At 48.2% G+C, this 16,917-nt stretch overlaps 3 protein-coding genes across 3 annotated transcripts; 1 reads left to right on the forward strand and 2 right to left on the reverse strand.

Moving 5' to 3' along the window:
- Positions 1 to 2,195: 2,195 nt before the first annotated feature.
- Positions 2,196 to 2,960, reverse strand: F5891DRAFT_984423 (uncharacterized protein; the record flags this gene model as incomplete). The annotated part of the gene is made up of 3 exons (XM_041377432.1): positions 2,196 to 2,211; positions 2,247 to 2,873; positions 2,938 to 2,960. The coding sequence occupies 3 exons, from the start codon at positions 2,958 to 2,960 to the stop codon at positions 2,196 to 2,198; spliced, it is 666 nt and encodes a 221-aa protein (XP_041220792.1).
- Positions 2,961 to 9,815: 6,855 nt separating this feature from the next.
- F5891DRAFT_1059642 (uncharacterized protein) lies at positions 9,816 to 10,282 on the forward strand (the record flags this gene model as incomplete). The annotated part of the gene is made up of 1 exon (XM_041362839.1): positions 9,816 to 10,282. Exon 1 carries the CDS (start codon positions 9,903 to 9,905, stop codon positions 10,278 to 10,280), a length of 378 nt encoding a protein of 125 aa, XP_041220793.1. The 5' UTR covers positions 9,816 to 9,902.
- A 2,074-nt stretch (positions 10,283 to 12,356) lies between these two features.
- On the reverse strand, positions 12,357 to 13,073 carry F5891DRAFT_1059646 (uncharacterized protein). Its single transcript, XM_041362840.1, has one exon. It carries the CDS (start codon positions 12,969 to 12,971, stop codon positions 12,417 to 12,419), a length of 555 nt encoding a protein of 184 aa, XP_041220794.1. The 5' UTR covers positions 12,972 to 13,073; the 3' UTR covers positions 12,357 to 12,416.
- Positions 13,074 to 16,917: the final 3,844 nt, after the last annotated feature.

Below are 16,917 nucleotides of genomic sequence, written 5' to 3' on the forward strand. Positions count from 1 at the left end.
AGGGCGCGCAAGCGCGGGAACGCGCGCGCGCGTATACATCGTGAAGCGCGGGAATGGTGCGCGCATGGCGCGCGTTGCGTGGGAAAGCTGCGCATCATATAGGAATCACTGTGGATGGTACACAGAGTGATGCTGCGAGTTGGTGCTGTATACTCCCTAGTGTAAAGCGCCATATCACACTATGAGATGCACGAGTCTCTACAGCGTATCTTGTGATCTGGTTCCAGGAAGATGAGAAGATGCATGTGGGGGAGACCGCGTTTTTGATATTCGATGGTGTACACCAATCCTGCGACCTTCCCATAGTAGCCTTTGCGAACCTTCTTCAGGAGGGCCTGCTGCTTTTGATAGAATACGCGAGCCACTAAGTCTGGACGGTCCACAGCGGCTTGACCTGCATAAGCAATGGTCAGCGATCAAGCCACAAACAATCAGTGAAAAACATGAATTTCTTACCTGGGAGGAGATTCTCGGTAATCTCAGGCCAACTCCCATTTGCAGTCATGGTCAGAAAGAGATCAGGCTTTTTGCAGGCACGGCAAATTGCTAATGAGTCTTGCAGCAGCTGGTGCATGTACCGAGGACCTCCAGTATGAGAGGAGGGAAGGATGATGGCACGACCTGTCTGAGCCAAATTGCCCACACCATCATTGAGAATGTTGTCTGTCAGCCCTCGGTAGCAGTCAGCCCTGAGCTGCTTTTGATTATTTCTGACCCAGTTCAGTCTACTCTGCTCGATGGATGCCCAAGCATCCACCACGTACTGCTGGAATAGCCTTCCAGCACGCAAGATATTGCTGGGATCGATGTGATTCGGGCGGATATGTATTCGATAGGCATAATACAGGAGCTGAGTGACTTTTTTCGCACGGGCCCGCCCACCCTCATTGATGTTCATAGGGATGTCAAGATGCCAACCCTCTTCACCTTTAGGAAACAGAAGAACATAATGGAGACATGCATATGCATGACTGAGCTGGCTGATGCGTCGGAGTCCACCGCCTTGAAGATGTAAGATGATATCACGTGCATCAGTCACCTCCTCAGATCCATCTCCAGGAAGAATTGCAGCAATTTCATTGGCGGTGGGCAGGTTGTACCTTCGACCATCTGTGCCCTGCTGGAAGTGAATCCGTACTTGAACTTCTGTGTGCTGCTCTGGCGGCTTTTCATGCATGACTTGATAGGCTTGCTTGTAAAGGGGGGCATAAGGGTGGTGTCTGAACAGCATGTCATGAAGGACTCTGAGACGGTTGCGATCAAGATTTTCATTTCCAGGACGGTTGGTGCGAAAATCGGTGGCTTCTTCAGTGTCGTATATATAAAGTTGAGCGTAAGAAGGCTGAAGACCTTCTGGAGCCATGAGACTGCCCATGAGATGGTGAAGAGCACCATGAATACGAAAGGCATTAGGGCCAGACCCTTGAAGAGTTCGGTCCTCGATGTCAACACCAACAGATGTAAATGCAAGAGAACTGTTGTACTGTCTGATCTTGGAGACAAATCTTCGGTCTGTATATGCCTCCAGCAGCTCAGGTGGCCATTCTGGAAAGGGCGGAAGGCTGACTTGGCCCTGCAAGCAGCACATACCAAAGCGTGGATTACGTAGAGAGGAGTTGGAGAGCCTTTCGGATGCAAAGTGCTTGGCATGACAGTTACGACACTCTACATTAAGAGGACCAAGAGTGTTGCGGTCAATTGGTTCACTGTAAGGTCGGGCTCCATCAGGAATATGAACCACCTGATTGACATGCTGGTCATCCTCTGCCTCACGCTGCTGGCGGCGTTCCTGCTGCTGGGTTCTTATTCTTTCTTCATCGTCAACATGCTGCTCCTGAGATGCTAGATCATCATATTCACGGAAAGCCTCTTCAAGACGCTCATCCTGTTCACGTATCCTTTGTTCCCGCCGGCGTTGAGCCTCCTCTTCCTCCTGATGTACTCGCTGAGCATCCTGCAGTTCTCTATTGTGCTGGTCCTCTTGTTGTTGAGCTGCTCGGAGACAATCCTGATCCTGTCTGTTGTGAAGCTCCTCCTCCTGCTGCTGCAATTGAGCCTGTCTCTGGATTCTCTCAACTTCTTGTTGCTGCAATCTCTGAATCCTCTCAGCTTCTTGTTGCTGTAATTGCAGCTGCACTTGATTTCGACGGAATTCCTCCTGTGCTTGCCTTTGAAGCAAGTCATTTCTAATGCGCTCATGTTCCCTTTGCTCTGCATTAATATGATCTTGAAACTGAATATTGAACTGATGATAATCAGGTTCAGGTAATGCAGGTCTAGGTGGAGCATGATTAGGCACAAAGTAGCGGAGTGGATCATCAAAGTTGTGAGGACCAACAGCGCCCTCATAATGAATAGGGCCATATGCAGGAGGAGCAGGAGGAGCAGGCTGAATGTGCTGGTTAGGAATCGGAAGCATCTGTGGAGGCTGCATGAGTTCTGCCTGTGCCTGCTGTCTTATCTCCTCTCTGTCCTGTTGCCGATGAATATTACGTCGACGGCGTCTATCATTATGAGCTGCATTCATTTGCTCATTCAAGCGTGCATTATAATCCACTGGAGGATGTCGATGAGCACGCTCCACATGCGCAATTGCATTTCGTGGCAAGCCAGGATACTGCTCGACTGGTAGTGGTTGATATCGAAAGTAGGGAGGAGGTTGCTCCACAAAAGGTTGTGGAACAGGCCCTGCTTGGGGCTCATTAGCCGGCACAAAATTAGGCTGGGGTACAGGATGCGGAGGCCTATTTTGATTATCATGGGCAGCATGGCGACGATTGCGCCTTGTAGGAGATGTCATCTGAAGTCGATTGAGTCTGTCGCGTTCACGTTGTGAGTGACAGTCGCGTTCGGGGGTTATTTGATCTTGATTGCTAAATAGTACGTGCAGACATTAGCATCATGCACCTTATGCATAGCAATATCTCAGCAACTCACAGAATAGGTATATATCCATCCATGGTTGTTAAATTCAAACGGTTGTTTATCAAATGCAAATTTTGCCTGAATTCATCAATAAGTCATTTCTATCATCATTGATAAGAAATGAAACCCACAAAAAGTGTATATATCACACTTGATTAAACTTGGCTGCAGGGGAAGGCAATTTAGCTCGAGAACGCTATTCAAAAGCAGCAGCCAAGTTGTGTAATGATTTGTGTAACCAAAAGTGTAATCAAATTTCTATTATTGCTTTTGTTATTCTCGATGCCTTTCCCCCATGAGAGGAAAAGTCAGTTGTTTGTCCGTGTTGTACACGCAGCGCAGTAAGCGTGAGGATCACTGTCCACTATATCGCGTTTGGCAGTATTTTCGGACTTTCACACAATTTGTTCGTTTACACTCTTCTTACTTAGTCTTAAATTAGTCTTAATGTTAGTCTTAGTCTTAGTCTTAGCGAGCGCACGCGAGATTTCCAAAAAGATGTTTAAGTGAGGTAAGCGATGTAAGCGAAAACCACATGGCCCTACGCGGCGCAAGCGCAAACCACGCGAGCGCACAACTCCTCCCAAAAACCTTTCTCCCTTTCTTCTTAAGACTAGTCCACACCCGTTCTGCCTTCGGCACAGGTCGCAAAAAAAGAGCGCTTCACGCTCTTTTTAAGCTCCCTGGCCTCAGCTTCATCCCAATAATTCAGAAGGCTCCTGATGAGCATTGTTCCTTCGTCACAGGAAGCCAAGGAGGGTTGCACCCTCTTTTGACTTCAGGCTGCATCCTAATAAATTGTACATTTTGGACACTTTTGAAATACATTTATGAGTAGCTTTTTTGAAAAAACTCAAAGTACAATCTATCACACCACATAAAAGTACATTTACAATATGTAAGGATGAAACATTTGATCCTGTGGAACCAATTTGCATGACTTTCCTGCCTGTGCTGGGCCTTCATACAGATTTGTTCACACACAGTCAGCTTTACACTGCACTATTGAGTGTGCAATGTCAAAGAGACATTCAGGCACTATTTCCTACAGAGGCCGAGGAGAAGACTATGGCAAACATAGTATACAGACACACAATGTTTGAAGGTGATTGGTACTCTTGTAGTACATAAGATCAGTCTGTTCCCTATGTTCTTTGAGCAGGATTTTGACAAATGTAAAAATACAAAATATGTAACAGTATCATTGAATGTATTTATTTTCCCATTTTTCCCTGCCTCCCATCTCCCACTGTGCCCCATGTCCCACTGTGCCCCATGTCCTCCCGTTTCCCGTCTCCCATCTCCCATCTCCCGTCTCCCATCTCCCGTCTCCCGTCTCCCGTCTCCCGTCTCCCGTCTCCCGTCTCCCGTCTCCCGTCTCCCGTCTCCCGTCTCCCGTCTCCCGTCTCCCGTCTCCCGTCTCCCGTCTCCCGTCTCCCGTCTCCCGTCTCCCGTCTCCCGTCTCCCGTCTCCCGTCTCCCGTCTCCCGTCTCCCGTCTCCCGTCTCCCGTCTCCCGTCTCCCGTCTCCCGTCTCCCGTCTCCCGTCTCCCGTCTCCCTTCTCCCGTCTCCCGTCTCCCTTCTCCCGTCTCCCGTCTCCTGTCTCCCGTCTCCTGTCTCCTGTCTCCCGTCTCCCATCTCCCATCTCCCATCTTCCCAATCTCTCTGTTTCCCATCTCCCGACCTCCTGATCTCTCTGTTTCCCATCTCCCATCCTCCCGATCTCCCTGTTTCCCTGTTTCCCATTTTCCCATCCTCCCCATCTTCTGTTCTCCTATCTCCTCCCATTCTCCCTGTTTCCCATTCCCAATTTTCCTGTCTCCTCACTATCTCCTGTTCTCCAGTTGTCAAGTCTCTACTTTCTCTATTTTTTATTTATTTTTTCACAACCTTTTCTCATTCATTTCCTGTCACCACATATATTTGTTGTCCCCCTGTCTGCAAAATTATATCATGTTGTTCCATTTTCAATTTTATTATTTACTGTATGCATGTAACATCAACAATTACATTACAATAAGGAAAATACTTGTATTGCGTAGTGCGCTGCTCTAATGGGCAAGTGAGTCGGCGCTCGAAAGCCACGCGAGAAAACCACGCGAGATTTCCAAAAACAGGTTTAAGCGAGGTAAGCGAAATACGCGAAATACGCGAAAGCCACGCGAGCGCGCGAACGTTTCCGAAAACCGTCGTACTTTACTTCTTAGATTATATATATGAACATCAGGACCCTAGACATATTGTAGCTGAATGGCTTTTTTACAACACGTCGACGATCACATTATCATAGCCTCATATATCATACGTACCTTGCAAATGACCCTCGCAAGTACAAGATTTCAAAATTTGACATGCGGAGGCACCATCTGCTCTGGAGGTGGTTGCAGAGGACGATATCGTGTGTCCGCATTAGAGTCAACATGTGCACTTGGACTGTGTTAAGCAACACATCCGGGTTGTTTGGATTCGTGGCTATTGCGAAACCACATCCTGAAAGACATAGTTCATTTGCAATGGAACATACACGATTATTCGTATGCAGTGGCAGGCTGTAATCTAGTGTAGTAACCTGGCGCATTCTCTGGTGCATAGATCAGGCTTGTGTTATCAATTAGATATTGCTGTCTGGACTCTGCTGCAATCGCAGGACGCTCACCAGATAGCGAACGTTCGGAACATCGAACGCACTTCAACGCAGCGGGCATCACTATTGGATTTCCTTGCCACGGAAATTCGTTCGAGCGTAGTAGTGGCGTAGCCATGTCTCCTTTACTCCACAGCTTCGTACTTCGATCCAGTGAACAAGCAACCATAGAAATGATACTTACTAGGGATGCCTGCACTTTGCAGCGGTCCGAGTGCCTGGTGCCCTGGGCGTCTAATATGCAGATTGAGGCTGTGAAGAAGCAACAAGGCCCGGCACCTCTTGGATCAAGACACTCACGAGCTCTCCAGCAAATCGTGTTCCACATCGTCCACCTCGAGCAGAATAATGCAAGAAGAACATCCTGCCATCCGAATCACCACGACTAGTCAAATATTTAAAGGCCATAGACATAGTGTATTTGCAGTTGCAGAATTCCCCGATGGACGCCGTATGGTGACGGCCTCGTACGACAAGACCCTTCGTCTATGGGACTTAGAAAACGGCGTCGTATTAAAGATAATGGAGGGACATCACTGGGGCATACGAGTAGCTGCAGTATCAAGAGACGGGCAATTCATAGCAAGCGGTGATTTTGGCGGGGAGCTCATAGCCTGGAACAGGGACGGCGAACCTCTCACCCAGCCCATCCGAGTCAAAGTCCACTCCAACAAGATTTTCTCGCTCGATTTTTCTCCAGACAGCACATTTCTGGCAAGTGGCTCGATGGACAACACAGTGGAGCTCTGGAACACAAAAACATGGCGGGTGGAAGGGAATCCAATCAATTGTGGGACTGAAGTCCGCTGCGTTCGGTATTCGCCGTCCGGGGAATATCTTGCCATCGGAACCAAAAAGGACATCCAAATATGGAATGCACGCAAGAGAGAACGAGTCGCAAAGTTCCAGGGTCATTCTGCGTTTAATGGAGCATGGAATTACTCAGTCGCATGGACGTCTGATGGCATGCGGCTATTCTCATCGGGCTCCATTCTAGATCCCACCATAAGGGAGTGGGATACATCGACCTGGAAGCAAGTTGGTCAACCCTGCAAGGGCCATACTGACACTGTCTACACGATTGCCTTCAACCCTACTGGCACCCTTATCGCGTCTGCATCTGAAGACCAACAGGTTCGCCTTTGGCGGCTTTCGGATCGATCGCCCATCGCCATATTCAAGCACCCCGATCAGTTGTATTGTGCCACGTTCTCCGCGGATGGCAAGCACATTCTCAGCGGAGGTAGAGACACTGTGATTTCAAAGTGGAAAGTACCTTTCCTGGAGGACATTTCTAAGGACAAGTCATCAGATGTAAGTTTTGTTCATTCTCTGTCCCCTCTTCATCTCATTTTCTTCAAGGATATGTTACGGGAGGATGCCCCGCCGAGGGAACAAGGGGCGGATAATGTGAGTTCTCGTTCTTTCCTCGTCTCCTTGGTTATTGATCCTCAATCGTGAGGCCAATGCTCAACAGCCTGAATGCGAGGTATATTTCTAGCTTTTACGCCTACCACTTAATCTGACCATGCATCATGCAGATCCTCACTATCAGCACGATAGCCCGCGATGCGTGCATAGCTGGGGACTTGCCTACTGCCGACAGGTTATTAACACAAGATATTGCCGCCGATGGCACCGACTACAAATCTCATGCGAATCGTTCGTTTGTCAAGGCAAGAAATTCAGACTGGGACAACGCACTTGATGACGCACTCAAAGTGAGATACACCATTTCATCCTGACCTTTTTAACACAGACTAACTTTTATGGTGATACAGAGCATCAGTATTAAGCCATCCTTGATGGGATGTATATCCAAGGGCATCGCCCACTGTGGAAAAAACCAGTTTCAAGACGCGATGAAAGCATTTGACATCGCGTTCATGTACGTGGATGCAGACTTGAATAAAACTCGTCTTCTACTCTTGATCAAGGTATGTCAATCGTGTCTCGTGTATTCGCTACTCACACGATAACCGTCAGGCCATCGCTCTTTTCAATGCAAATCAATACGACGAGGCGATTCTGCGCGTTCAAGAGCTAGCTAAGACTCGTCCCAATCCAAATTCTCTTGCCTGCGGTATCGTAGAAGTGAGTGCTACTGACGAAGTTGACTCCATATTCATGCATCAGTGCTGATTTCGCAAACCTCGCACTCCAGGCTTATCTACACGTCCGACTGGGAATGAATGCATTAGACGACACACGTCACAACGAATCAGCTGACCACTTTACTGCTGCCGTCGACGCTATCGATTTCTCGTCTATGTCGGTCATCCACTCTAGATATGATGTCTTCCTGGTGGTGGGTTGATTACAATTCAACTGGGAATTTTTAACGCCCCATTGCTTTTTCTAGTTATTCGGATGGGACCTCCAATCTTTGTGGCGAACTGCACACCAGAATTGGTGTGATGCGCTCCTTCGGACAGGTAGACTTCCAGAAGCCATCAAAGCATACCGGTACATAATGGATAGGGCTGATGAGGCTATGAAAGCAAGCTACCTTGATTGGTCCACTGGCGAGTCTTCTTGATGTAAACCAGGAATAATTCTGATCCTTATTTCACTTAGCTTTCAAGCAGGATTGCAGCGTGCTCTATGCTGCCGCCGGAGTGCCTGATATCATTGAGAGCGGGGATGTTGCCCTCGCTGTGGGTAATTACGATAGGGCCATCGAGCTTTACTCTGCAGCGATCGACCTCGGTCTGGCAACAGATACAACCTTTGCGAACCGCGGTAAGGCAAGGTCGGGAAAAATGTTGTGGGAGGACGCACTTCTCGATGCGAACAAGGTGCGATAACAGTTACTGTTTTCGTATTCGATACTCATTTTAGTGGTATGCAGGTCATCGAACTCAACCCCTCATCTTACTCCGGATATCAGCTGAAGCATTCGGTACTTCATGGCGCACACAGATATGATGAAGCCATCGAGGCGTTCAAAATCATGATATCCAAGTTGGAAAATGCTTCCGACACGCAAACCCAAGGTACGCCTCAAATAGCACATCCTCTAAATATTGTTGACTCCTTGTCCAGACTTGCGACATCAGTATGGTATTCCATCCGAAGCAGAACGTGCTATTGAAGAGAGCATTAACGCTCAGCTCGACGATACCCCGCATCGTCTAATCGACACCTCCACAGGGCGCTTATGCAATAGAGAGACACAGATCAATGCCTTCAAAGCGAGCACGGAGTACAAGGAGCTTTTGTCATCCACCATGAAGTATGTAGATCTTCCAATACAGCGCATCCAAGACGTGGTGGCGGTATACTTTCGTTATGTCATGCTCTCGCACAGGTGGGAAGGGAAGGAGCCGTCGCTGCATGACATCCAGGACAAGGTGGTGTACGACTTAGATCCAGTTGGCGGCATCGCGAAGTTGCAGTCTTTCTGCAAAACTGCTCGTGATAAAGGGTATCGCTGGGCCTGGATCGATACCTGTTGCATTGACCAGACTAACAACGTCGAGGTCCAACAATCGGTCAACTCCATGTTTGTCTGGTATCGCCACTCAGCACTCACCATCGTCTACCTGTCGGATGTTGCACCTTCATCGCAGCCTGGAGTACTCGCAAGTAGTGTTTGGAACACGCGAGGATGGACTGTTCAAGAATTCTTGTCCCCAATATTTATCTTATTCTATCAGAAGGATTGGTCCTTATATCTCGGTGATCGTTCTCCCAACCACAAGGATTCCCTTGCAATCATGCAAGAGATGGGAAATGCGACGGGCATCAATGCACAAGCCCTTGTCGCCTTCCGTCCGGGGATGAGAGACGCCCGGGAGAAACTCCAATGGGTGTCAACGCGTGTCACCACGTGGCCAGAAGATATCGCATACTCATTGTTTGGTATCTTTGGCGTCAACCTGGCTGTCATTTATGGGGAGAAGAAACAAAAGGCGCTAGGGAGGCTCTTGCAGGAGGTCGTAGCTCAGTCGGGCGACATCAGTGCCCTGGACTGGGTGGGGCAATCATCCGAATTCAATAGCTGTCTGCCGGCCGACATAACTTCATACAAAGCACCACCGTACACCCTGCCATGTCTGTCTGAAGACGAGATTCAGAGATCAATCTCCTCTCTCCGACAAGTCATGGCTGTAGATTTGGCTCTAAACATTTACACCCTGCTTGACGACCTGAACGCGCCTCGTTTCGGGAACTGCAGACTGCATCTGCCTTGCATCGCATTTCGGGTCACAGCAGTCAAACGGAGTCACACCGAAGACCAAGAGATATATGAAGTCAAGGCCGACGGGCTTGATGACCTACTGATCACCACGAAGGACAAGTTGAATCAATTCTCATCACCACGACCCACTATGCAGACATTCTTGCTTGTTCGTCCATGGAATCGTTATCTGCTCGAGCTTCCTGAGTTCGCAGAGCCATCGGGCTTGGCAGGGCTTCCTGACGTTGCTGACGACACGGACAGCGAAGAAGAGTATTCGTCTGCGCCCGGCTCTCCATTACAGAATTCGTCCAGCGAGTTCCCTGAAGCAGAGGAGTCGGTCGATTCGGAACTTAGCGATCGAGCCTTGCGATTGATTGTTCATCTCAAACAGCCTTTTAGCGCGTTTTTACTAGCGCATCAGCGCGGCGGAGAATACAAGAGGATCGCGTCAGATCATGATATTATTGCACAAGTCAAAGATCTTTCTTCTATTCCGGACATGATCAAGACGCTAGAGATACTGTAGCGGCATGCATTTTGGGTGCTATTATATTTATATCAATAAAAAATTCAAGTGTGAATCTGACATACGAGACGAGCAATCCCCATGGAATGTCCTTGCTCACAGGCAGGTGCCATCGACCTCACAAAGTTCAAGCCTCTCGCGTGTGGGCGACATCTCGTATTCTCGGGTTGGAGGTACATACAGAATCGGTTTCATCATGGGCGCAGGAGGAAGCGAAGACTCTCGCACCACCATAAAATAGAACGGAGGGTGGCTTGGTGGCATATACCATAGACCATATAGAGATCAGCATTGTAAGAACCTGCAAAGGACTGAGTGCGAAGGAGCGTGTAGATCGCTTGTGAGAGATTTGCGCTACAAGGTCAGAGAGTCGCGAAGGAGAGTAGTATGACAAGGAAGGCAGTTCTGAAAGATAGGTCAAATAATGAGATACTGCCGATATCGGAGGCGAGAACGGGACTAGGATACTGGTATTATTGATTCTTGGTAGAGACTGCACATGGCTACTACTGGAGACTGTAAGGGTCCTTTTTGATGGCTAGGCAGAAAGTAATGCGAAGAACGGATGCTGAAGGAAGGAGCGTCGCGTCCGAGAAGGTAGAGTAGAGATAGAGCGAAGGAATACGAAAGATGAGCGAGCTGGAGGTATGAATGGGTATGGTTTTGACAGGATAACGAGAGGCCGTCTATGTTTTGACAATTTCCGATGGCTCGGTTGCGAGTAGGGTGACGATGACGAGCATAGGGCCGCGAACGAGTGTATTGGACGACGGGGACTTGGTGGTTGTTGGCGCTGGTGAACTGAGGTGGCGGTTGTGATGAGTGTTATTTCGGCAACTTCCGGCGGTAGGCATCCAGGCGGGATCAAGTCCGTCGTTATTTCTCATCATTTGTCTTCACACATACGAGGCTGATAACAGATGGATCGGGATGACATTGACTGCTTCGCTTACTACGCTATCTGATAAGCACGCGCAAGATGGTACCATTCCTACTAACAGTCGGAATGCTCGACGACCTCTAGCTGGACATTGCTTGCTGCGATAAACGACAGGAAGTACTTTTTTTGGACAAGTGTCTAGTAGGCGCTGTCACGGGCAGTGCACCTATGTAGCTGTCATCCTGTTTGTGCTCCACTCGGACTCCAAATCGGTCAAGCACCACATGCGCTCGACAATCTACTATGTCATAGTTCCAAGCTTAAGTCGTCGTCTCGGTTTACGAAAATACCAGGTTGAGGCTGTGGAGCGGCATAAAAAGGCCCGGTACACGCACCTCTGAAACTTGAATCAAGATACCCACAAGCTCCCCTGCAAGTCATACTCAACATTGACTAGTGTCGCTCTTCCACTATGGAATCTCAACCCTCCACACCCAACTTGTGCTTTATAAAATCAAGCACGGGAGCTGTATTTTACGCTGCATCCACGACCTTTCAGAGCGAGATGTACTGGCTCCCCTCCCTCGACTAAGATGATCCGTATAAATCGTCTCGTGGTAATAATCTCATGGCTACTACAAATCAAGTGCAATGACAGGTGCCACATATTGTCAGGGTCCTAATTGTTTGTCTATTCTTGAAGCCGAACGACGTGTAAGGAAGGTCTACATTTCGGGGACAGGAAACCGTCGATCGCGCGTAGATGCTAATATTGATTGCCCCGTCTTATCTATGATCGATATTATCTATGGTATGTGTTACTAAAAAATGACTCCTTCGTTCTACTTCATGGTGGTGCGTGAGTCGTCAATGCCTCCTGTATCTTCGCCGCCTCCTGCACTTGCGCACGTGGAAGTACTTGACGTGCGCCAGGATGAGTGTGCTGTTGTGCTTGCCTGTGACTGGGTGGGTAATATCTATAAATTTGTAGAGCTGTTGTGAGGCGACGTTGTCAGCGAACGAGCGGGCTCGGCGTGAAATAAAGTTATCTCGCATTCCATGCTAAAAGTGATTTCCTTGATGCGGGAGGCTTTTATTTGCACCTGAGCACATCGTTAGCGCATGTATCGTATCATGAACGTGCATGCATACGCATTTCTCCTTTGTCAGACTGCTGAGAGTTCACTCGTCAAAGCCGGGAGGAGCGTCTATAGCAGCATGGAAAGGGTATCTGAAAATTCCTCTACTCTTCAAAGCTACACCACTTCTACTCTCTTGACCCATTTCGTCATGTTTTGGATAGAAGTCGTTTCTTCGACTTGTGCAATGATATCATATTCTGGTACGATTCTCGTGTATTCTTTGGCGCGTTTGTGCATTAGCAAAAATGCCCTGAAAGGCTGTTTGAGGTGAGCAATCAATTGTAACGCTTGTTCGCCCGATTCCGAACCAAGCGACTCGTCATCTCCAGGGAACCCGCCATGTGAATCTGATGGGGATGGGGAACAGGATAGATTGTCGATGCTCTCCGTATCGCTCGAATGGTCAAGCAGTTCGAGGAGACGACAGTCCCAGGGACGGACGAGGAAGAATTTAGTTTTTTGCGAGTACATGAGTTCTTTGTCTGTGATGATGAGCAAGTCACGAAGCCCCTTTGCCCTCAAGTCATATGTGAAATATCTTTCTTCATCTTGATCGTGCCTCCGCTGGATATTGGTGAGACGGAACTTGATGCAAGGCAGATATAACCGCTGGTTTGAGAAGTCGACGGGGTCTGCCTCATGAAGTTTGTTATATAAGTTTAAAGCCATCCCCTCTTCCTCAGCAACTTGTAGCGACGAGATCGATGCCCGGATGTCATCTTTGGATGAGCATGGCAACAAGGATGTCAATCCATACGACGTAATATCGGCTGGGAGACAGCTATTGAATTCGGATGATTTGCCAACCCAGTCCAGGACGCCGATGTCACGTGACTTGGCAACAATCCCCCCCAAGAGCCGCCCGAGCGCACTCTGTTTGCCCTCGCCATACATTATGCTTGAGTAGACGCCAAAGACGCCAAATAACGAATATGCAATGTCTTCCGGCTTCTCGGTGACGTGCTTTGATGCCCATACGAGTTTCTCGCGGGGATCATCTGTCCCAGGAGAGAAGGTGGCATGAATCCGCGAATCTATGCCCATATCATCTTTCAACTCTTGCATGATAAACTCCTTGTGGTTGTCAGAAGGATTATCAAGATACGGGGTCCAATCATTTCGGTAGAAGAGAATGATGTTGGGAGCCAGGAATTCTTGGAGTGTCCATCCTCGGGTGATCCAAATGCTGTTGACGAGTGCGCCAGATCCCGATGAAGGTGAGACGTCAGATAGGTAGACAATTGTGAGGGCTGAGTGATGGTACCAGCGAAACATGGATGTGATGGATTCTGGGAGCTCATCATTGTCTACCTTGTTTATGCAGCATGTATCGCTCCATGCCCAGCGGTAGCCAGCATCACGAGCAGTTTCGCAGAACCGCTGCAACTTCCTGACGCTGCCGACTGACTCCAACTCGTACACACTCTTGCCCTGGATGTCGCACAGTAGCGGCTCCTTCCCTTCCCACTTATGTGATAACATGACATAACCAAAGTACTTCACCACCACCTCTTCGATGCGCTCCGTTTGGAGGTCTGTGAGCTTCGTTATTGATGATAAAAGTTCCTTGTACTCCACACTCGTCTTGAAGGCCTCCTGTCGTGTCTTTTGATCATATAAGCGACCGGTGGAAGTGTCAAGTATGCGAATCGGGATGTGTTGCATGCGATCAGAAATAATTTTTTGGATTTCTACTTCTATGCGGGATCGAGAGGCATACTCCAGAGACAAATCTGAACACAGGGTCAAGCATCTTTAGGATGTGTTGTTCATGGCTTACCTTCTTGTCGTTTGTCGAGAGAAACATCCAACATCGAGAGCATCACTTGGAAGGCTTCGATAGCGTCATCGTAGTACTGTGCGGCACGAAGCACTGCATGCTTCATTTCGTATCCGAGATAATTGTAAGGGCTAAGTTTAATGACCTATCACCAAAATGAAAACGTCAATTACGGAATAATAGATGCCATTGTACCTGTTGTGCATCGAGAAGTGCATCTTCCCATAGCCTTTGTTCCAACTTTGCCTTACTTCGGTTTGCGAAGATGGTGTCACTGGCTGAACCCAGGTTGATTGCCGCTGAATATAGCTCGATAGCCTCTTCATAATTACCCGCCTTCAATGCGGCATCTCCACTTGCGACTATGTCAGTAAATCCTTTGGCAGTATAATGCTCTCTGCAGGCTTGCTTGAATGCTGAGTGAAAATTCAGGTGAGAGTTGGGCCCGATGACATTGATAAAGACTTGCTAGTGGACCAAGCAAGGCAGTTAGCCTTCGTAGCTTCACCACTCATATCCATCATATGTCGGTATGATTCGAGGGCTTCTCTAATCCCACCTGCCTGGAGGAATGCATCGCATCGTATCTGGCTTGCATTTTGCCACATTAACTTGAGATCGCATCCGAAGAGCTACATAGATCATGAAGTTAGGCGATGACAGTATTTTTGCATCACATCTCGCACCACATTAAAATCCTCATATTCAGAACAAATGGCGGATTCGGATGATCCAGCAATGGTGTTGACAGCGGCAGTGAAGTCCCCCGCACCTCCAAGTCCGTTACAACACATGCCACCCAAGTTGTCTAGATAAACCTTATGTAAAGTTGTAATGAGTATCAACCCAGAAGTGAGTTGGTGATACTTACTTCCACAATACTGCAAACAAGACTATCAGTATTCGGAGAAGCGTCCGAAGGCCGTTGAATGTGGGGTATTGCTTCGCAATGCTGCTGCTTTGTGTTGAACAGTGCAATGGCCTGAAAACCGTGATGAATCAGGAATGTGGGAGAAAGATTTGGCCTGCCTTTATCAAGAGAAGAATGGTCTTCGAATGTCCATCCGTGAACATGGTCGCAAGGTTAAATTCTTTCATTGCATCCTGAATCCGCTGATTTCCGCAAAGTGCGATAGCGCTGGAGAGATAGCCTGTCAAGGAGGGCATCGCAATGGACTAAATTACCATAGTTTAGTCAATTTAATGGTGGGCGTCCAACAACGTATCTCACCTTCAGTGCATCATGGAGTGCACCGTCCCAGTCATCTTTTCGCGCCCTAACAAATGAGCGATTGGCATACGCGTTGTGGTCGCTATTGTCATCATCAATCCGTCGTGTTAGCCGTGCTTCAGCAGTATCCAAGTCCCCAGTTATGCATGCATTGCGGGTTATTGGGTCCATATCGAGGATCTGCAGAAAATATGGTTTTTACGTTATCAAGAGTGAAGAATCAAAACATGCCTTGGAATCATACGAGGGCACTGCCCACTGTGAAATCTTTTTATCAAAACCTCCACTGAGGATGTACTTGCCATCGGTGGAGAAGGTGACACAGCATACTGTGTGAGAGTGCTTGAATGAGGCGATAATTCGCCGATCCGACAGTCGCCAGAGGTGGACATGGCAATCATAAGACGTGGAGGCGACAAGGGTGCCAGTGGGGTTCACAGCAAGGGTATTGATGCCCTTAGTACTATTGCCGGGCCTGCATGGATGACCAACCTCTTCCCACGTTGACGTATTCCACTCCCGTATAGTGGGATCTAGATAGGAGCCCGCTGTGAGCAACCGTCTGCCATCAGGCGCCCATGAAAGCGAGTAATTCCATGCTGAATTGAACGCAGTGTGAGCCTTGAAGGTTTTGAGTTGTTCCTTGCTGTTCGGATTCCATATTTGGACATCCCCAGATGTTGCAATGGCAAGATGTTCTCCAGACGGCGAATACCGAATACATTGGACATAATCACCGCAATCGATTGGATTTCCTTGCTGCTTCCACGATTTGGTACTCCACACCTTTGTAATTTTGTCTACTGAACCAGTTGCCAGTGCGTTTCCATCTTGAGAAAAGTCCAGCGAGTAGATTGCTGCGGAATGGGCTTTGATGATTTGGGTGAGTGATTCACCAGTGTCGACGTTCCAGATAATGAGTTCTCCGTTGTGATCACCGCTTGCTACAAATCTTTCGTCTCGTGATACCGCAACTGCCCACACCCAGCCGCGATGACCTTCCATTTTCTTCACCACACCATCGTCTTTCAGGTCCCACAGACGAAGTGTATTATCTCCCAAGGCTGTTACTACACGTCGCCCATCGGGAAAGACTGCAATTGCATATATAGTGTGTTCGTGAGCTGCAGCCACTCGAACTGGCGTGGTCATTTGGATGATGGATTGAGCTATATCCACCATTTAGTTCAAGGTTAATGGTGAGCACGACTAAGCGCCGGGGTGGACTTTCTGTAGGTACTTTTTGATGGGCCTTGTGGAGCTTTACGCTACACAGCTCCCGTTTTTATTATATTTCACAGCGCTAATTTGTCGTGTGTGCGGTGCCCTGTTACTACTCCGAGTCTCCGACACAATTCAGCCGGGGTACAAATTAAGTACAAAACAGGGCACACTTTGTCTTATCAGGCGCTCATGTCATTATGACACTATAATTGTCGGAAAAAAGTTCCCAGGGTTTTAAGGCCTTGCAAGACATTTTAATGCTCTATTTGGTGGGTGTCCTTATAAGGGCTTTTACAGCTGTTTTAATATATGATGGCAGTGGCGTCATTTTTTTTGTAAATTACACAAAATATGATTTAGTAGTGAATAGCCTCTGCCAC

This window comes from Suillus fuscotomentosus (assembly GCF_016647785.1).
Source record: "Suillus fuscotomentosus strain FC203 chromosome Unknown F5891scaffold_69, whole genome shotgun sequence".
Classification (NCBI taxonomy): Eukaryota; Fungi; Basidiomycota; class Agaricomycetes; order Boletales; family Suillaceae; genus Suillus; species Suillus fuscotomentosus.